This window comes from Acaromyces ingoldii (assembly GCF_003144295.1).
Source record: "Acaromyces ingoldii strain MCA 4198 unplaced genomic scaffold FA10scaffold_3, whole genome shotgun sequence".
NCBI lineage: Eukaryota > Fungi > Basidiomycota > Exobasidiomycetes > Exobasidiales > Cryptobasidiaceae > Acaromyces > Acaromyces ingoldii.
The window spans coordinates 2,751,862-2,770,352 of record NW_020290249.1 but is presented as its reverse complement, the minus strand read 5'-3'; the positions used below and the strand labels follow the sequence as shown (position 1 = coordinate 2,770,352).

Genomic DNA, 18,491 nt, shown 5'->3' with positions numbered 1-18,491 from the left:
TTCATTCTCAAAAACATACCGCACAATGGTAACGGCATGTCTACGAAGAGGTGATTAGCTCAAGGATCTGCTAGTAGTATTGAAGGCTGAGGAAGATGCGGACACGGAGACAGGTACAAATGATGATTTCTTTCGCATGCTGTAGGATAATTGTTATCTAGGGTTGCGTGGGACGCTGGTGAAGAGACGAAGGTTACAGGTTCTTACATGCGTTTGAGGACGGAGATCTAGTGCGAGGTAGATGAAACACAATGGGAGGGGAGAGGAAGCAAAAAGCTGACAGGTCCTTGTCGAAAGCGGTGTCTACACAACTTCACTTCTTGGCCAGCGGTGCGTCATCGTCGGAGCTATCATCGTCTTTGGCTTGAGCCGACTTGCCGTTGCTTCCGTTCTTGGCCAGTGGCGCGTCTTCATCGGAGCTATCGTCTTCATCTTTGGCCTTGGCTTTGCTGGCTCCTGCGCTAGCTGCGTTGTTCTTTTTCTTGTCTTCAAGTTTGACCGCGCTAACTTTGGCACTGGCGACGGCTTTGCGAGCCTCGGCATTGTCCTTAGCCTGTTCTTCGTCGTCTTCGTCCTCGTCTTCGTCTTCATCCGAGTCTTCGTCAGCCGCGGCGCCGCCTTTCCGCCTGGCGCTGCTCATGTTGTCGCGAATCTTGCTCTCAGCATCATCCACGAACACCCACTCGGGACTGAGGTCGCTTCCGTCCTCCTCTTGCGCTGCCCATTTGAACTTTTTGAGCATCGTCTGCGGAAAGTAATGGGAGATGGGGATGATCTTGAGGTCCAGCTCCATCTTGTCGCTGTCGGCAGTCTTGTTCGTCTTTTCCTCCTTGCCCTTGCCCTTTTTGGAAGAAGGCTTCACGTCCTCGACTTCTTCTTTCTTGACCTTCTTCGTCGGCGATGCTCCGCTCTTCCCCTGCTTCTTCTCGAGCTCTACGAGTTTACGATCCCACTTCTTCAACCAAGAGACTGTGATACGCGGGTCGATGTAGTTGAGCTTCGATGTGCCCAGCGAGACATCACTCGTCTTCTCCTTGGTGGCCTGCTCGGCTACAAGCTTCTCCATCTGGGCCACCTTGTTCAAGACTTTCTTTGCCGTTGACACGACGTTGATGCTCGACCCATTCTCGCTCTTGTTCGTCTTGCGCTCTTTTGCCAGCACCCTGAGCTCGTTATCGAGTGCCTTCTTCTGCTCGTCGACCTCCTTCTGTGTCTTTGGCTTCTTGCTGTTCTTGCCCTTGCCATCATCTTCTTCCCCTTCTTCCTCCTTTTTGGCTTTTGTTTTCTTCTGCTTCTTGCCAGAAGCGGCACCGTCCTCCTCTTTTGCCTTCTTAGCTTGCTCCTCGAGATATTGCCGCTCGAGCTCCGAGCGATCGAAAGTCGCCTGAAGACGATCCTTCTTATTCGAAATGGTGCGCTCCTCGTGCTCCTGGATCTGTTCTGGCGTGATGTCGACCTCCTCGAGAATAAGGTCCCATCTTGCAGTCCACTCCTTCTTCTGGACAGGAAACTCCTTCTTGAGCTGTTTGGCATTGGCATACGTGAGAAGCCTTTGCCTCTCCTTGAATCGATCGTACTTGATCGCCAGCATTCTTTCCTCAAAGCGGGCAGCAGCCTTGTCGCTCTGCACGGGGTTGATGGTCTTTTGATGGTTGCAGAGAATTGCCACGAGACGGTTCGCCTGGTTGTACTGGTCCCTGAGCGTCTGGATCGTTGGTTTGAGGCCAGCTCGCCTCAGATTCTCTTCCGTCTGGTTGAGAAGACCTTGGAATGTCGTAGAAGCGTTGTAGGTGCGAAAAACCTTGGCAGAGAGGCCCTTTTGACCACCATTGGCCGGGTTCTGGAGGAATTTGTTGACATCGCTCGTCTGTTGGCCACATGTTAAGCTTCCTGAACCCGCAAGCTAGAGTATCAGTACCTTGACTTACATCAACCTTGTCGAAGATCTCGTCCGTCTTCTTCTTCACAGCCACCGCTCCCTTTGCGTCCCGAGTGGACTGGGTGAACATCTTGAAGTTCTTGAAGATACGCTCTGGCACGTTGAGCGTCTCTTTGAATCGCATAGAGTCCTTGCCCAAAAATTCGAGCTTGACCTGGTTCTTGGCATCATTGAGCGCTTTGACGTGCTCGACGAGGAGCGAGCACACGCCGTACGTAGCAGCCTCCTCATCACCCTTCTCGTTGCCAGCACGCAGCGAGTAGTTGTCAATCAACCAAATTACCGTTCCCAGCTGGCGCTCCAGCCGCTGCTTGGAAGAGAGCATGTTGTCGATGTTCTTTCTGAGCTTCTTGACGACTTTGTCCAGGTTTCTGGCCTTTTCGAACTTCTCGCGGTCCGAGTTGCTCTTGAACTGTGAGGTGGCATCGAGGTACATGTACTTGTACTGGCCGTTGATGTTCTCGATCCAAAAGGCCAGCCAAGTCGTGCTCTTATCCTCCTTGACTTCCTTCCACTTGCGCCCAGGCGGCGGTTGGGGCGGAGGGTGAGCTTTGTCTCCGAGGGTGTGGTTGATGGTGATTGCCTCAGGAGGCACGCGACGCTGAGGGGGATGGAGATTCATGCTCGTTAGCGACGCATGTATGACTTCAGCGTGATAGATCTGGAACAAACCTTTATTCTGCCTTTCTTAGGGTGCTCGCCACGGCCGAGGAAAAGCGCAGGTGGCTCGACAATGACGTTTCCCACCCTCTGCTCGAGGCCATCGACAACGCAGGTCTTCATTTCAGCTTCCAATTTCTTCTTTTCTTCGAGCTGCTTCTTCCGCGCACTGGGCGCCATCATCTTCTTGTCCTCCTTTTCCTTGTCCTTGACCGCCTTCCAGTGGTCGTACATCTGTTGAAAGTCGCACTTGGAGAACTCTTTGATCTTTGTCCCGTCGCGGGGTGGATGCTCCTTGAGCACCTTTCGGAAGTCCTCGAAGAAGTTGGCATTGAAGACCTTGTCGCGAGCGTGCTGCGTTTCGAGCTTGACGGCATAGAACATGGCCGCCTCTTCAGCATCGGGGGAGAGATCGACTGGTTTGCCTGAGGTCGAAAATACTCTATGAGCAAGAGGGAAAAAGTCAGAGCTTGGTGGATAGGCTTACCTTCGTACTTGAATTTGACGCTCTTGGGCAGAGGCTCATAGTCTGGCGGGAAACGAGGACCCGTGTGATACAGGGTGGCCCACTTTGCACCTCCCGAGCCAGAATGCTCAATCTTTTGCTTGCTCGACTTGGCCTTGCTGTCGCCCTCGTCGTCATCGTCGTCCTCCTCTTCATCCTCCTCGTCCTCGTCCTCCTCTTCTTCGGCCTCCTCCGATTTGGCCTTTGCTTTCGCCGTTGTGCCGTTCGACTTGCCCTGTTTTGCTGCACTCGCCGTCGCGCCACTCAGCGGCACGTCCGAATCTGAGTCCGAGGCCTCCTCCTGCTTGGCCAAGACCTTTGTGACAGTCTTCTTGGTCGCTTCTGGCTTGCCCAATGGAGCGTCCGAGTCGCTCGACTCCTCGTCGTGGTCCTCGGGCGCAGGTCGCTTGAGCGATGAAGGCGTCTCGTTTCCCTTTGCCTTCTTTGCCTATCGATGTGTGCGATGCAAGATCTCAATCAGCCGGCTAATTCTCTTTTCAGGCACGCGCTCTGATCAACCCACCAAAGGAGCCTCATCATCGCTGCTATCCGATGACTCCGTCTTGACTCGTTTCGGAGCACCAGCAGGAGCCAGGCCATTGTGCGAGCTGTGGGATGGGCCAACAGGTGCACCAGTCAGCGCGCTCATGATGTCGATGTCGGCCCGACGGATGAGCCGGGGCTGTTCGTCGCTGTATGCGTGTTTAGATCCTAATTCACCACCGACGCTAAGCGGTGGAGCGGCGGCGCAATGAACAGTCGAACGCTGTTTGAGCAAGGAACGACTCAGGAGACGCGCCGAGATTGCCCTTGCTCCGAGCAGAGAAAGGGAAACCGAAAGCGAAAGGGGAATGGTGCGTTGTTCTCTCGAGATGTCGTGGAGAAGAAAAGAGAGCGTGTGAGAGGGAGCAAGAGGGGCGAAAAATGGACAAGTGACACGCGCCTCAAGCGCAGGGTCGGGTCTTAGAGAAATGCAGCGAAACGAGGCGACACGTGAGGCCACGTGGCTCTGCGCCAACCCCTGTGCCCCTCTCACCCAGCGGCACCTGCATCCGGTTTGGTCAAGAGGTGTGTGTTCACTGACAGAGCGACGCACAGTATAGATGTAGTTCAGAAAGCAACGAGAGATGCACTCGCTCTCTGCGAATGGACCATTACGATGTAGGCGACGGCTGATGCTGCCGACCGTGGTGCCGGAAATTTATTCCGTCACTTGACAGCCGGACTTGGCACCACCACAACGGGATAGCGTTGAATGACTGATTGAGCGCAGTCTCTACTGAGACTCTCTGCCTTGCCACCTTGTCCCGAAAACGGTTTCGTCAACATGCAGGGGGAGAGACACGACAAGACAAGCTGCTGTGAGGGCGGCGAGAGGGCCGAGATCTTTCCCTCTTGGACTACTTGACCCGAAAAGTGGAGCAAAGCGTGCATCGAAGCGCAAGCGGATTCGAAAAAAATAAGGAAAAGTCGCCGGAAGTCCGTCAGGCTAAAGTGGTTCTTCTTCTATCCTACCGGGTGGGGACTTTACTATAAAGGCAGGTGACGAGGTAGGCTGCTCGTCCGTTGGCCCTCGTTGTCCTCCTCTTCCCGACTCTTTTTCACTCCCTGTTCGTACCGACTGACTGTTGCATCCATGCGCGCCTCTGCTTCGTCGCTGCTGGCGGCTGCTGTCGCCCTGCAGGGCGCCCTCGCAATGCCCACGCCCGACTCCCTCGGGCTGTCGGCGCGATCCTCGTATTCGCTCGATGCCCGCGCTGTCTCGTCGTCGCTCAAGACGTGTCTCTCCAACTCGGGCGCCTCGCTCGCCTACGCCTCTTCGGGTGATGCATACACCAACGAGGCCAAGGCCGAGAACACAAACTACGCCTACAAGCCTGCCGTCATCGCCCAGCCCTCGTCGGTGAAGCAGGTGGCAGCCGTGGTCAAGTGTGTCGCGGCCGAGGGGGGCAAGACGAAAATCTCTCCCCGCGGCGGCGGCCACGGGTACGCTGCCTATGCACTCGGAGGCGCAGACGGCTTCGTTGTCGTTGACTCATCGAAGCTGAACACCCTCTCGCTCGACACGAACCAAAAAACCGTGACAGTGGGCATGGGCATGACGCTCGGTCCCCTCGCCAAGGCCATTGGCGACCAGGGATACGCACTCCCACACGGCACCTGCCCCACTGTGGGCACCGCTGGACACAGCCTGGGCGGTGGCTGGGGCTACAGCTCCCGCCGCTGGGGCTGGCTCATGGATCACCTCGTCTCACTCAACTACGTCGATGCAAGCGGCACTGTCCATCACTCCGTCTCGCAATCCTCGACGGGCCAGGATGCCGACGTGTGGTGGGCCATGCGAGGTGGAGGTTCCAACAACTTTGGTATCGTCACCTCGTTCACCTTTGCCCTGGAGACGGCCCCCGCAAAGGCCGTCAACTTTGTCACGACATACAACAGCAATGCCGACTGTGCACAGGCCCTCCTCGCACTCCAGGACCTCGGCCTCAAGCAGGCCAACGCCGGCGGTCTCCCCGCCGAGCTCGGCGGCGAACTCCTCATCTTTGGCGAGAACAGCGGCCAGGACGGCGCCTGCACCTTCTCGGGCCAGTACCTGGGCACCAAGACCGATTTCCAAAAGGCGAAAAAGGTCCTCAACGATTACCTCAAGAACAAGGGCGTCACTGCGACCTCTGCCAAGGCCGATGAATTCGACAGCTGGGTCGACGCTCTGACAAACCTGATGGGCGACCTGGACCAGCCCAAGGTCTACGAGTCCTACTACGCCCAGAGCGTCATGGACGACGGCACGCCCGGCTACACCCTCGACAGCGCCAACAAGATCATCAATGCCGTCCAGGCTGCCGTCGGCGTCGAGGGCACCGGCAACTCGGTCTCCTTTGACCTCAACGGCCCCGTGTCGGCGACCAACGGCGCCATGCCCAACGGCGACGCCGCATTCAGCCCACACCGCAACGCCCTCTTCTTCAGCCAGATCTACTCGTACGGATTCCCTGGCTTTGACAAGCCCGACAGCCAGAAGGCAGCCTATGCCAAGATTGACGCCATCCAGAGTGCCATTCGCGCTGCCAAGCCAGCGGGCGCCTGGACGTCGTACGTCAACTACATCGACCCCCGGCTCAAGAACTTTGGCCAGGAGTACTACTCCTCGAGCCTCAACCGGCTCAAGTCGATCAAGAAGAGCCTTGACCCACAGACGATCTTTGACTTTCCTCAGGGACTCGCACACGCCTAGCCTCCTTTAAACGCCTTTGCCTACCCTCTTCGTCTTCTTCCTCTATCCCCCTTTTACCTTACTTTACTGCAAAACTTTGTACAACTATAATAAATAATGCCTGCAAACAATGAACGATTCGTCGTATCAGCATCACAGCTCCCCAACCCTTCTCGTCAGGCTTCATTCTCTTCATCCTCAAAACAGATATTGTCTAGTCTGGGTATCGTCATTTCACTGTCCTGTATGCTAGTGAACCTCCTTCATGTTCTCTGCTCCGGCACCCTTCTGCTCTGGGTCATCCTCATCCTCCTCCTCTTTTGCTGGCTCGTTGGCAACATACACGCTCTCGCCTCGGCTCAACAGCCTCAGCCAGTCATCTCCGACTTCGCCCTTGAGCGCCTCGATGCGCCTGCGCAGGTCGTTGTTGTTGTTGTTGTTGTTGCCGCCGTTTGCCTGCGTGCGGACACTGCTACCCTTGGTGGCGCTGCTGTCACCGCCCGTCCCTTCTCCGCTGGCACCGGCAGCGGCCACCGGATCCTTCCTCCGGGCCTTGATGGCGTCAGCATTAGCTCGCTTCGTCGCCTTCTCCTTCCCTAACCTCGCCTCAGCCTCTCCTCCCCCCTCTTGCTTCTTCAACGACGAGCCTTGGGCACCTTCACCGAGCGCTGCCGAAGCCTTCGCAGGACCAACGACAATCGACCGAGGTCTGCCACCATTGCTGCTGCCGCTGCCTCCTCTCGTCAGCTCCGAAGAAGGGACCCAACCCAGCGCCAAGTTCGTATCTCCCTGCAGCGCTGCCTTCTTGATGGCGTCCGAGTCGCTGAGCTCTGCAGCACCGTCGTCCTTGACCTTGCCCTCTCCGCCTGGGATGCTGCTGCTGCTGTTGCTATTGCTATTGAGCTCCACCACCCTTCGGTTCCTCCTCCTTGCATCAATGGACGAGTCGCGTTGTTGCCCGTCTAATTGACCCCTCTGCCTTTGACCGGCAGCGTCGAGGCGCGATCTGGACGGACCAGCGTGGGCAGCAGAGGCTGAAGACGCCGAGGCAGACGTCACACGGTGGGTGTGCGAGGCCTGAGGCCGGTGCTTGACGGCCTTGACAGTCGCCTTGTTGTTGACCGCCTCGGCCTCCTCGTCGGCCGCCTGGCGCTGCGCGCTCGCCTGCTCCTCTGGCTCGCGAGCCTCCTCGGCAGAAGGCGTCTCCTCCCTCGTGTGCCGCCGCATCCTCGGCACCCTCTCCGCGATCCTCTGCCGCTCAAAGTAGCCCGGCACCTCGCCGTCCAGCTTGACCTCGTGAACATCGACGAGCCCCTCCCTAGCAAATTCGACAAAGACCTCGAGCCGCGCGTCGTCGTACTCCTCCTGCAGCGGATTCTGCGCCACATATACTTCTCGGACGCCTTCGAGCGTGGCCAGCCTGCCTACTTCGCCCGCATCGTAGACCTCGTTGTTGCGAAGGTCGATGCGCTTCAGTGTCGAGAGACGCTCAAGGCCGCATAGGCTCTCGAGCCGATTGTGCGACAGGTTCAGCGCTTCAATGGCAGGAAGAGCCGTGGGGATGCCCAGGACCGAATCGATGAGGTTGTTGGACACGTTGAGACTCCTCAGATTCGGCAGCAGCGACAGAGCCGGCGGGACGGCATTTAGCAAGTTGTTCGACAGGTCGAGCGAGGTGAGCGACTCGAGCGCGTGCAGGGGTGCCATGTGGACAAACGTCAGGCTGTTTTCGGCGAGGCAGAGGTGGCGAAGAAAGTGCCAGGACAGGCTTGGTAATGGAGGCGGCGCAGCCTGATCTTCGTCTCTTGGCGATGGAGATGAGGAAGCTGAAGACGAGGGGTCCGTCTCCACTTCGTCAACATCGTTGTCGTTTGGCGAGTGTACTATCCTCACACGATGCTGCACCTTCTCGCCCCTTCGTCGCTTGCAGTCGTTGAGCACGGCATCGACGAGGATATCGGTCACATCCTCGAGTCCACTGCGCTTGATCGACAGGCTGCGCAGCTGGAAGCTCAGCCTGTCCCACCCCAAAAAGGTGCGGGGATCGACGTCTTCCATTTCAAGGACTTGGACGTTCTTGAAGACCTCGAGAGGTACCGACTTGTCTCCGGGGCAGTCTTCGAAGTCTTTGATGAGCTTCAATGGCGACGGTCCTATCCGAAGCGCGGGTATTTCTGCGTAGACAGTGCGTCTCTATCAGCATTGTGGCCATCAATGGGGTCTCTTCTTCAACTAGTACTCAACTCGTCAGGGCAGAATAGATGTACTTTACATCCCTCACAGGGTTGGGCTTCTCTGCGCCAAAGAAGGTGCCAGAGGCTGCGCCCAGGCTCATCGAGCCAAAGGCAGACACGGTGCTGCGGAGGCTGCTGATACTCATGGTATCGCTCGTGTCCTTTGCGCGCATGCCTCCGCCAGCGGCTGAGCTCGAGACAAAGGCAAAGTACGACGATGGCCGCGAGGCCGAGGGGATCCGGACGTCGAGCTGGCCCACGCTGAGATGGAGGCCCTCGAAGCGAATCAGGAGGTAGTAGATGTGATGCGACGTCAGCTTGAGCGGCATCGGTGGTCGCTGAGCCATGGCTGAAACTGCACTTGGGCCCTTGCCCTTGCCTGTTCCCTGTTCCGGTGCCGTCTGCCCTAGGCCGATCCATGCAATCGGATTGGCCCATGCTGCTAGTGACTGCGAGGTGCGCGCCGCATCGCTCAGCCTCGCCTCATTGGCTCGAATGTGCTTGGCGCAGTCGGCGACGAACCGGTCGCCTTCGACTGTGTCCATGGCCGGGCCGCCTTGCTTGCTTGTTTCCCGCTCGGCCAGCCAAAATCAGATGTGTCGATTGGTGCTAAGACAAGGGAGGTGATGTGAGCCAAGTGGACCCAGGTGGAGAGAGCTCTTTGCACGTGTGGCGCGCGCCACCGGCATCGAAGACGCGAAGTCCAACACTTGTTAACCTCGCGCTCCTTGCTCTTGGCCACATACGATCGAGCGACCTTCGTCAGCGCCAATCAATAATGTCATCAACTTTAGAGCAGCCCAGTGGGACAAAGGCGACAGCATGGACAGAGGTGAGTGGCTTGTCGAGAGGAGGGGAAGAGGAGGAGAAAACGCGTGCTGAGCAACGACGCTGTATGCGCCTCTTGTGCAGACATACCAAGGTGAGCACATGCGTTATCTTTGCGAACGACTGCCAAAGGTCAACCGCTGACAATATCCTCTCGACAGTCCTATACGCCAAAGGCCCGCGCAAATCGCCTAACTTTTTCGACGGCGTTGTGACATTTCACCTTCACAACAAGCTGATCCTGCTGCGCGACGATATTGGTCTCTTGCTGCTGGAGAGCTTCTACTCACCTAGGTACCACGGCGGTCTTCCGACATACCGCTCAGGCACAGTAGCTGGAAGCACACCCAGTTTTGGCGAGGGAACAAAGCTGGAAGTGGACGATTTCCTTATCGAGATTGGGGAACGGTCAGAGGTGAAAGAGAAGGTGATGTCCTTTTCACTTCACACCTTTGGTCTGATGCTCAACTCTTCTCGCACTATCAGGATATCAGCGTCACGCTGGCACACAAGGGATCCAGTTCAAGTTCAATGACGACGTCAAATAGCGCTCCTATCCCTCCGGCGTCGAAGCCAAGGACCAGGCAGAAAGCGATGTCCCGCGCACTGCTCAGTGCAGACGACATCCTCGCATCAACTGTCCTCGGACCGCAAAAGGTGCAAGCCCAACAATCTTCTCCAGCTCAGAATCACTCTCGTGTGGCTTCAAACCAAACTGCCTCAACCGCAGCCAGGTCATTGCATCAGTTCAGCAACACGTCGAGCGTGGTTCCTCAACCCAGGAGCGAACCCGCCCCACTACTATCGGCTGGGGAGGGCCCTCGTCCGTCGTCGCCTCCTTCTTCTCCTCTGAAAAACACTTCATTCATGTCCGTGAAAGCGGCAATGAACGTCTCGAGCACCGATCACGCAGAGGAAGCCGGAAGGGGAGGAAGAGGACGACTGAGCGGCCTGTCGTCATCTTCGACAGCAAAGGTCGGGTTCCGAGTCCCTCTCAAGTCGACAGCGGCCCGTCTCAACGGCGAGCCAAGTGAAGAGGCAGAGCACCGTCCCACAAAGACAAGGCGGCTTGGAACCGGAATGACTCGAACAGCGAGCTAGCCCGGTCTCGACACACCCACTTGATCGACATGATGCAATGCTACGCAGGAGCTCCGTGCGGCATGACACGAAGGCCATGTATCGCTTTGACAATCTGTAGCATAGAACCGACATTCTCTTTCCCGTTCTTCGAGAGGTCTCACCATCGCCAAGGTGGCCATTCAATTGCTCTTTACAACAACATTCGCGATTTTGACGATGGTCAAACGCAGTGACACTCCACATGAGCGAAGTGGGCAATGTCTGGTGCAATTACCAACACCGACTAGAGTAGATACTGTTCGTGGGTAAAGAAGGTCAAGAGGCGCCGCTGTGCGCCTTTGTGTGAGGGGAGGGAACATTCTGGTTAAAGTAAGAGTACGACGAGTCGCCCAGGTAGTCGAGCTTGGTGTCGAGCTCGTCGGGGCCAAGGACCCAGGTGGTGCTCATGCCCATGACGAGGTGGAAAGCCCAGTGGCCTAGCGTATTTCCAGCGTCATTAGCTCTTGTCGGAAGAGTGACTAGGGAAGCAAAGAAGGGATCACTCACAATGCAAGGGCCACGCACCCGACTCGTGCTCGCGGACCCTGTACCTCAGCAGGGACCAACCGCCTGCACCGTCATCGGGCAGCGTCTGGTTTGTGATGGACGCTCCTGGGCCTGGCCAGACGTTGGTCGTGTCGCGAGGGATCGGATTGGAGTAGTTTCCGCCCTCTCGAGCTTGGGAGAGAGCGGCGTCTGTGAAATTGCCCATGCCCGAGGCGACATGCCAGTGCTTCGCTGAGTGGAAGTGGAACGGGTGAGTCTCGACGTTGTGCCCGCCCTGCGAGGGCCGGTTGACCAGGACAATGTCGATGACTTCGCCAGGTTTGGCAACCCACTGTGCAGCAGCAAAAGACGATCCGAGCTCAGCGAATGAGTGAGGTCCCATGGACTGCATGTAATCTACTCACTGTTTGTGTCACGTTGTCGTAACCAACGTCGACGCCAGGAGGTGGATTAACTGCTCGTTGATATGAAGGTCTGTCTTTTGTATTTTTGCTGCACACAGAGTTTGGATACGCTGAGCCTTAGGAAAGTACTTGATGGAAACAGCGAACTTACTACAGCTCGATCAGGTAGGGCACCTGCGTCGTGTCCTCCTCAGAGTAAATATACTGCGACGACCGATTCGTGTGAGCAAATAAGACCGTTCTCGTCTCACATCGTAGCTCATCACTCACATTGTCCTCCTGCCACCTATTACCCTTCTTTGTCGGTCCATAGAGGACCTGGCGAGTATCGATGATGACTCTTCTTGTCACCTCATCGTCGCTTGGGTATATGTAACCGTGTCTATAGCCGGGCAGCGGCTCAAATTGGGAGCTGAGCCACCCGAATTGTCCCTTCGGCAGAATAGCAATGCTGTTGTTCGTCTGCGGCGGCTGCAGCTGCTTCTGGTCGACGTTGTTCTGGCAGCCTGGATACCTGAGGAGAGCCCAGCCATTGATGGCAGGCGATCGCCACTGCGACTCCATCCTGATCCAGTAGCATCCGTTGATTTTGTCCTCGTCGATCTCTTCCTTGCTCTTTGTCTTGATAAGGGTGCTATATCGCTGGCCAGAGGCAATCTCGACGGCGTCGAGTCTGTATGGCTTGAGGTAGGTGCCGTCCGCCTCAACGAGCTTCTGGGTGTGGTTCAGGATAGCAATTGTCTATTTTCAATACTTGGTTGTCAGCCCAGCCTTCTGCACCTCTGTTTTTCTCTAGCATCAATAACTGACCGTATACATGAGGGACTGCCCCCCGATGTAGCGTAAAAGATAAGTCTGGTCGTAGTCGACATCAATCGTAGCGGGACCACTGGTGGCATTGTAGGCGAGTCCATTGATGAGAAGTGCGTTGGCGGTGCCGGGCCACACAAAGGTATCAGCCAACAGACCCTTTTCGATGTTCGATTGGCTCTCGTGGTGATAGTCGTTGAACATAACAATTCTTTCATCGTCGTACTCCAGTGGCGAGTGTGGATCCTCGACGATGAACGGACCTTGGGCTGTTTGGATCTGCAAGCCGACGTGCGAGTGGTAGCTGATCACGGTCGGGATAATCTGATGAGCATCCAGAGAGGCCGAAGGGATCGGTAAGACGCCATCACTCACAACGTGGTTCCAATCTAGGGTTTAAACAACGAGGCTCTTCTTAGTCAATTTTCTCTCTCTCGGTCCGATCGGGGCGTCCACTTACATCCTCCTTCGTCAGCTTCATCTCGTACTCGAACCATCTTCCGGGTGCGATGGGCCACTGGGAGATGAGAGGCGTGCCATCGCTGGCGGGTGTCATGCGCTGAGAGAGGCCGTGCCAATGAATCTGGTACAGTGTGCACAGGTCCAAGATGTGAGTCCACGAGCGCATGTATAGAGTCTCTTGCGAGACTGTTACCCACAGTAGCATTCTTGTCCGTCATGGCATTGGTCACATTGATCAGCACGGCTGCGGCGTAGCAGTGTCTTAGCTCGACACAGGCATTGTTGAGGGATAGATGCGAGGGGAGAAGGTGACTCACTGTCGCCAGCCACGAAGCGCAGTGGGGGCCCGGGCGAGGTACCGTTGACGAGGACCGAGTCGGGCTTGGTGACGCCGTCCTGCTCGATGTCGCCCGTCGTCAGGACCAGCGAGACCCTCTTCGGTTGATCTTTACTATGATGATGAGCAGAAACACCCATTGCCACTGCCACGATGAGCAGCAGGAGAAGCGAATACAGTCGAGCCATTGTCCGCATCGTAGAGCCAGGGAGAGGGGAGGGGAGATGGGTGAATGGTGGTAGAAAGGGGCGGCGAGAATCGAGCGGAGCCACGCAGGAGACAAGGGAGTGCTCCTGTCCTCAAAAGAACGATCCACTCATCCGGATGTCCGTATAGGTTGAGAGCGGAGCGGGTTTCGCTATCCCAGCTGCCTGACCGCCGTCGGAGCGAAAATGCCTCGCGAGCGTAGGGGCTAATTTGCGCAGAAGAGGCATTTGCCACTCATGTCTCGGCCGCGTTCCTGAGCGCAAGAGGCCTCAGGACGTGCAGGAAGAGGCTAGTCGCAAGGAGCAACGCTGCAGTACTAGTAAGCTCTCATGCGAATAGGGGATCGCCGCAGGTCTGTACGTCCAGCAACAATACGTAGCTCGCCAATGTTCCTGGCTCAATTCTGAACCGGCGCATGAGAGGTGGATACGTCAGTTTTGAAATGACAGAACCGAGGCTATTTCTTCGATTTTATGAGCCAGAAAGTCCCCGGGTGTCCGTCCACCCCAGCCTCTCTTTTCATCATCTTTTACTGTGCAGGTGCCACTTACGAGCAAGAAGAGACTCTACATAGCATGCTTACCTTTGCTTGAGCTCGTGATTGAGCGACATCACCCTGCGTGAGGGCTCTGAGTGGGAAGACAGCTCGCTGCTGGCAAAAAGGTGATGAAGAGAAAATTGTCTATCACAACATCGGATCGACTCGCTCGTCCTCAATCTTTGATATTGAAAGGATCCACATGTGGGTCGATTAACACTTTGAGCACAACGTTGCGATCATTACTATTGCATCGAGGGAACAAATGATGATCGAACTTGATTTGGCAGACAAGGCTGGAAGTACCGCGGTACGCTTGACTGACTTGCACACCCTCTCAGGGGCGCAACGTGGGGAGCAAACAGGACCGCGATCGTCTGGCGGCTGACGATTACGCCCACTGAGCAATGTCACCACTTACTGTGGCTTTGGTCAGTGGCTACTATCGTCAAATTTGTCATTCTTTTCTTACTTCTGGGCCAAGGTCCAACTCTGCTAAATGCGTTGTCTCCCACTCTATGAGAATCGAGTCTGTACATCTCCTGCGTGGCCTTTCTAGACCTCTGCGGGAGGAGCCGGACGAAATCAGTCACGGCGACAATTAGGATCGCGAAAGGCGCCGAACTGTAAAACTCGTCGTCAGTCAGATTCATCGGAGTCACCGGCAGATTTAACATCAGGCACCATCGGGCAATTTAGGGTTGTTGCGCAGGTGGCTGTCTTTAGCATTATCGTACCAGAGGCCAAGCACCTATGGAGATAGAAGTGACAAACCCAGTTTCTGTGTAGGCAAGGGTGGTAGGGGTAGCTTGTCTCATCCCGAATCAGCCCGTTGATGATGTGACTAATCTCGGACCGCGGGTTCGACCCCGCAAGGGAAAGACATGTGCCTGTGATGCGCATGGGCCACGCAGAAACACGCCGAGGCGTGCCACACAACCGTGCCGTTTCTGTCCGCCAGTCATTCTAGCTTTATAAGAAAGGAGAACCTCACTTCCTCTTCAATCTCTGTCAACTCGCCAACTGCATTTCGCATCTCATTGCAAGCGACTCGGACAGATGTCCGCCGCCCGGATAACGTTGTTGCGTACCGCAACCCAGATCGCCTGGGCACAGCCGGCCTCGGTGCTCATCGCCTCGAGGCTGCATCTCTATCCCCGCCAGCCGTCCTCCGGCTTGCTGCCCCACCGTGCCATTCATACGAGTCTGACAAGCTCGCAGGAACAATCGGCCGCCAATTCATCACGCTCGAATAGCAACCAGACGCAAGGGAAGTCACCACTGACGGTGGAAGGACAGAACAGGAACCATGGCAATACCAACACAAGCGTTAGCGAGGAAGTGCTCAAGGATAGGCCAGAGCCCGGTTGGGCACTCGAGCACTCTCGCTACCAGGAAGAGGGTATGTCTTGCCTTGCATTACTCTCTATCGTCTGTAGGACTGACCTTTTCGCACACACATCTTTCCTGCACAGAGCTCGAAAACGTCAGCGTGGTCCACAGGAAGCCCGAGCGCTTTGGCGACTACGTTGCAGCCCTCATGGTGGGCACTTTGCGGTGAGTTCACCCGTGATATGGAGGCTTGGAGAGGAACAAGGCCTGACGCGCCTGAGTTTAGATATGGCTTCGACATCGCGACGAGATACCCCAAACACCGAGAGCGCTTCCCCAGGGTGAAGGGCTCCGACGACACCGTCGTCAAAGTCGGCCTGCCCAAGGTGGAGGAAATGATGAAACCCATCGTCCAGCGCATTCAGGGAAAGAAGGATGAAGAGCTGCCTGAAGAAATGTCGCTGGGCGAGATGCGTCGCCGAAACCTTTCCTTTGGACCCGAGCAGTGGCTCATCCGTATCGTCTTTCTGGAGTCCATCGCTGGTGTCCCCGGCATGGTTGCTGCCGCATGTAGGCACCTTCATTCGCTCCGCCTGCTCCGTCGCGACAAGGGCTGGATCCACACAATGCTCGAGGACGCGGCAAACGAGCGACAGCACCTTCTCGTCGCGCTGAAGCTCTACCAGCCGGGCATCTTCATGCGCACCTTGCTCCTGTTCGCCCAAGGTATCTTCTTCAACTTTTTCTTCCTCTTCTATCTCGTCGCTCCCCGCGTCGCTCACCGCTTCGTCGGTGTGCTCGAGGAGGAGGCCGTCTACACGTGAGTGTCTTTGCTTTCGTCTCTTCATTCCCAAGCGTCTTTCTCTGATCAGACACACACACACTCTCCTCTCAGATACTCGAGGATTGTTGACGACATCCGCAGTGGTCGTTTGCCCGAGTGGGACGCATACCCGGCCCCGCAGATCGCCATCGACTACTGGGGTCTGAAGCACGACGCAAAGATCCTCGACGTGATGCGAGCGCTGCGGAGCGATGAAGCCAACCATCGCTACATAAATCACACACTCGCCGGGCTTAAGAGCGACGACTTCAACCCATTTGCCTTTGGGGATGCTCCCCCAATGGAGAGAGGAAGGACGTGGGGCATGACGAGGGACGAGGCGATTGCCTACTTTGAACGTGAGGATGCGAAACGTAGGGGCATCTCGATCCAAGAAGGTCGCAAAGAGCGCCAGGAAGAGCGAGAGGAAGGACAAAAACCTTTCGAAGGCTCAAAGGGAACACCTGTTTAGATCTGAGATGTGGGCTTGCATTGAAGAAACGACTCGCGTCTGTATTCTCAGGAAATATCCATACCACCGCTTCTTCAGCTGCTACAGTCTGATATGTCTGAAAAGAGGTAGATTGTTCCTAGTAGGTTGCTGACCACAACCATGGCTGATTTACAGTCGTACGCGTCGGAGCTTCTGCGCCCGCGTCTCGAGGTCCTCACGCCGGGCCCGGTGATCCCGGAGGCCCAGTGAATTGAAGACCTTTTGAACGAGACCCGGCACGCCGCTGTAGGTTGGCTTGGGCACCTGCGAGGCCGTCTTCTGCGCCGTCGACGTCGGGCTCCTCTCGGGCGACGGCAGGCTGCCAAACGAGGCGGCCGAGTAGTCTGCGTTTGGCTTCTCGACCTCAAAGGGATGCGCCTCGGTGTTGAAGACGTACTTGTCGAGGCTGATGTGCTCGGGGTCATCAAAGATGAGGAAGAGATACTTGTACAGCTCGGCGTAGAGGAACGATTGCGAGTTGTCGATCTGCTTTGTGTTTGTGTCGGTCACATTCTCGATGGCGGCCAGGGCTGCAGGCGCCTGGCAGTATTTTTTGATGCTGTTAAAGGCGGTCCACGCCAGGTCCTGCCACCGCTTGTCGCCCGTGGCGCGGTAAGCGTAGAAGACGGACTCGAGCACCTCGGGCCGAAGAACGTAATCGACAACGTCGTAGTCGAAGCCGTTCTTGTCGTAGAACGCCTCGTTGTGGATCGTCACACCATTGGTGCCTCCAGACTCTGTCTTGAAGACGTACGACTCCGGTCCGATGCCCGTGGCCGACTTGGTATAGGTGCCGATGCACGAGTCGGCCAGCGCGAGGCCGTAATTGACCGTGTCCTTGTTTGTCAACAGACGGCCGCCAAGGATCCAGTTGCCGCCGACAAAGCAGCCGAGGTGCGAGAAACGGGGAATCTTGCCGCCATTCGAAGGCGAGTAGTCGGCCATGTGCGTCAGATTGGGGCCGGTGTAGCCGCCAGCGGGATGGGTGATGAGGTTCTTGACCGATGACTTGACAGAGTTGACCCAAGTGGGGATGTATGTGTCCGTCGAGCCGATCAGTTGACCGTACTTGATGAGGTACTCGAAGAAGGAGTCAGAGCCACCACCCCATGTCACGTAGTCATTGGTGGCCTGGTTCGTCTTTGGGCTGATGCCTTGTCCATATAGACCGGGCAGCACTGCGACCGAGTCAACGATCGCCTTCATGGACTTTGCGGCGTGTTCGAGGTAGGTGCTGTCTCCTGTGTACTTGGACAGGCGGTCGAACTCAAGAATCAGCGTACCACCCTCGGCAATGATGGCATCGTTGGACGTATCGGGCGCGCCAAAGTCGTTCCAGCTGACAAGCGAGTTGTATGGGATCGCGTTGTCGCCGACCCAGCCAGCAAGAAGGTGGTCACCAATCGTCTTGGCCTGCTTGATGAGGCCCTTGTCCGACTTGCCCGTGAGCTCATAGAGCGAGAGGCACGATGCGAGGTAGCGAATATTCGTCTCAAAGAGCGAGATGGGCGTCTGCGAAGTGTGGTTGAAGTCGACAGACTTTGTGAACGTGATGCCGTCCTTGACGATGTCGTCAAAGCCCATCACATGGGCCGTGGTGAGGGCATCGACGTAGGTGGCGCCCCAGTTGCCAAAGCCTCCACTGCCCTTCTTGGATATGGGAAGGAGCTCGTCGGAGCCGCGCGCATACTGGAGGTAGTCCTCGAAGCTGCTTCGGAACGACGCCTTGACGGCAGCGGCCCGCGATGAGTCGGAGCTGCAGCTCGAGCTCTGAACCGTCGCTGCCTTGGAAAGCGTCGTGGACAGTGCCACGGTTAGGGTAATGACAGTCAACTTGAGCTGCATCTTGCAAACGATGCCTCAAGGTCGCAGACGGAGCACAAGGAGCCGAAAGTGGGGAGAGGGAGCGGAGCGGTGGAAAGAAGCAAACAGACTGACGAACCGGCAGGCTTGGAACCTGGGCTTATAGTGCTGACGCTTCTTGTTACTTCTACTACATGCCATCTTCTACTACTACTACTACTACTACTCACTGAGTACTACACGAATACTACTGCTACTACTACACTACTA

The 18,491-nt window shown here is 56.4% G+C and overlaps 7 protein-coding genes across 7 annotated transcripts; 3 read left to right on the top strand and 4 right to left on the bottom strand.

Moving 5' to 3' along the window:
• Positions 1 to 313: 313 nt before the first annotated feature.
• On the bottom strand, positions 314 to 3,753 carry FA10DRAFT_260656 (hypothetical protein; the record flags this gene model as incomplete). Its single annotated transcript, XM_025520033.1, has 5 exons — positions 314 to 1,867; positions 1,929 to 2,540; positions 2,612 to 3,024; positions 3,087 to 3,552; positions 3,628 to 3,753. The coding sequence occupies 5 exons, from the start codon at positions 3,751 to 3,753 to the stop codon at positions 314 to 316; spliced, it is 3,171 nt and encodes a 1,056-aa protein (XP_025378106.1).
• A 922-nt stretch (positions 3,754 to 4,675) lies between these two features.
• FA10DRAFT_267336 (FAD-binding domain-containing protein) lies at positions 4,676 to 6,473 on the top strand. Its single transcript, XM_025521868.1, has one exon. The coding sequence runs from the start codon at positions 4,741 to 4,743 to the stop codon at positions 6,340 to 6,342; it is 1,602 nt and encodes a 533-aa protein (XP_025378105.1). The 5' UTR covers positions 4,676 to 4,740; the 3' UTR covers positions 6,343 to 6,473.
• A 41-nt stretch (positions 6,474 to 6,514) lies between these two features.
• On the bottom strand, positions 6,515 to 9,367 carry FA10DRAFT_267335 (hypothetical protein). The gene is made up of 2 exons (XM_025521867.1): positions 8,566 to 9,367; positions 6,515 to 8,495 (listed from the first exon to the last, which is right to left on the bottom strand). Exons 1-2 carry the CDS (start codon positions 9,098 to 9,100, stop codon positions 6,571 to 6,573), a joined length of 2,460 nt encoding a protein of 819 aa, XP_025378104.1. The 5' UTR covers positions 9,101 to 9,367; the 3' UTR covers positions 6,515 to 6,570.
• Positions 8,908 to 10,753, top strand: FA10DRAFT_267334 (hypothetical protein). Its single transcript, XM_025521866.1, has 4 exons — positions 8,908 to 9,387; positions 9,468 to 9,477; positions 9,545 to 9,810; positions 9,870 to 10,753. Exons 1-4 carry the CDS (start codon positions 9,334 to 9,336, stop codon positions 10,482 to 10,484), a joined length of 945 nt encoding a protein of 314 aa, XP_025378103.1. The 5' UTR covers positions 8,908 to 9,333; the 3' UTR covers positions 10,485 to 10,753.
• Positions 10,625 to 13,641, bottom strand: FA10DRAFT_267333 (L-ascorbate oxidase). The gene is made up of 10 exons (XM_025521865.1): positions 13,006 to 13,641; positions 12,886 to 12,932; positions 12,687 to 12,809; positions 12,602 to 12,615; positions 12,227 to 12,530; positions 11,687 to 12,157; positions 11,568 to 11,620; positions 11,417 to 11,504; positions 11,013 to 11,343; positions 10,625 to 10,942 (listed from the first exon to the last, which is right to left on the bottom strand). Exons 1-10 carry the CDS (start codon positions 13,220 to 13,222, stop codon positions 10,782 to 10,784), a joined length of 1,809 nt encoding a protein of 602 aa, XP_025378102.1. The 5' UTR covers positions 13,223 to 13,641; the 3' UTR covers positions 10,625 to 10,781.
• Positions 13,642 to 13,898: 257 nt separating this feature from the next.
• Positions 13,899 to 16,696, top strand: FA10DRAFT_275378 (alternative oxidase; the record flags this gene model as incomplete). Its single annotated transcript, XM_025523264.1, has 6 exons — positions 13,899 to 13,974; positions 14,255 to 14,276; positions 15,105 to 15,172; positions 15,246 to 15,327; positions 15,389 to 15,922; positions 15,998 to 16,696. The coding sequence occupies 6 exons, from the start codon at positions 13,899 to 13,901 to the stop codon at positions 16,395 to 16,397; spliced, it is 1,182 nt and encodes a 393-aa protein (XP_025378101.1). The 3' UTR covers positions 16,398 to 16,696.
• FA10DRAFT_272180 (seven-hairpin glycosidase) lies at positions 16,548 to 18,263 on the bottom strand (the record flags this gene model as incomplete). The annotated part of the gene is made up of 1 exon (XM_025523121.1): positions 16,548 to 18,263. One exon carries the CDS (start codon positions 18,261 to 18,263, stop codon positions 16,548 to 16,550), a length of 1,716 nt encoding a protein of 571 aa, XP_025378100.1.
• Positions 18,264 to 18,491: the final 228 nt, after the last annotated feature.

Excerpts from the sequence above, each read along its gene's own strand:
- FA10DRAFT_267335 (XM_025521867.1), bottom strand. The coding sequence starts at position 9,100 with ATGGACACAGTCGAAGGCGACCGGTTCGTCGCCGACTGCGCCAAGCAC. Across the intron at positions 8,496-8,565 it reads CATCTATTCTGCCCTGACGA|AAATACCCGCGCTTCGGATA; the intron begins GTTGAGTACTAG and ends CTGTCTACGCAG.
- FA10DRAFT_267336 (XM_025521868.1), top strand. The coding sequence starts at position 4,741 with ATGCGCGCCTCTGCTTCGTCGCTGCTGGCGGCTGCTGTCGCCCTGCAG.
- FA10DRAFT_267333 (XM_025521865.1), bottom strand. The coding sequence starts at position 13,222 with ATGCGGACAATGGCTCGACTGTATTCGCTTCTCCTGCTGCTCATCGTG. Across the intron at positions 12,933-13,005 it reads GCGCTTCGTGGCTGGCGACA|CCGTGCTGATCAATGTGACC; the intron begins GTGAGTCACCTT and ends GCTACGCCGCAG. Across the intron at positions 11,621-11,686 it reads ATAGGTGGCAGGAGGACAAT|TATATTTACTCTGAGGAGGA; the intron begins GTGAGTGATGAG and ends CGGTCGTCGCAG.
- FA10DRAFT_267334 (XM_025521866.1), top strand. The coding sequence starts at position 9,334 with ATGTCATCAACTTTAGAGCAGCCCAGTGGGACAAAGGCGACAGCATGG. Across the intron at positions 9,811-9,869 it reads GGTCAGAGGTGAAAGAGAAG|GATATCAGCGTCACGCTGGC; the intron begins GTGATGTCCTTT and ends TCGCACTATCAG.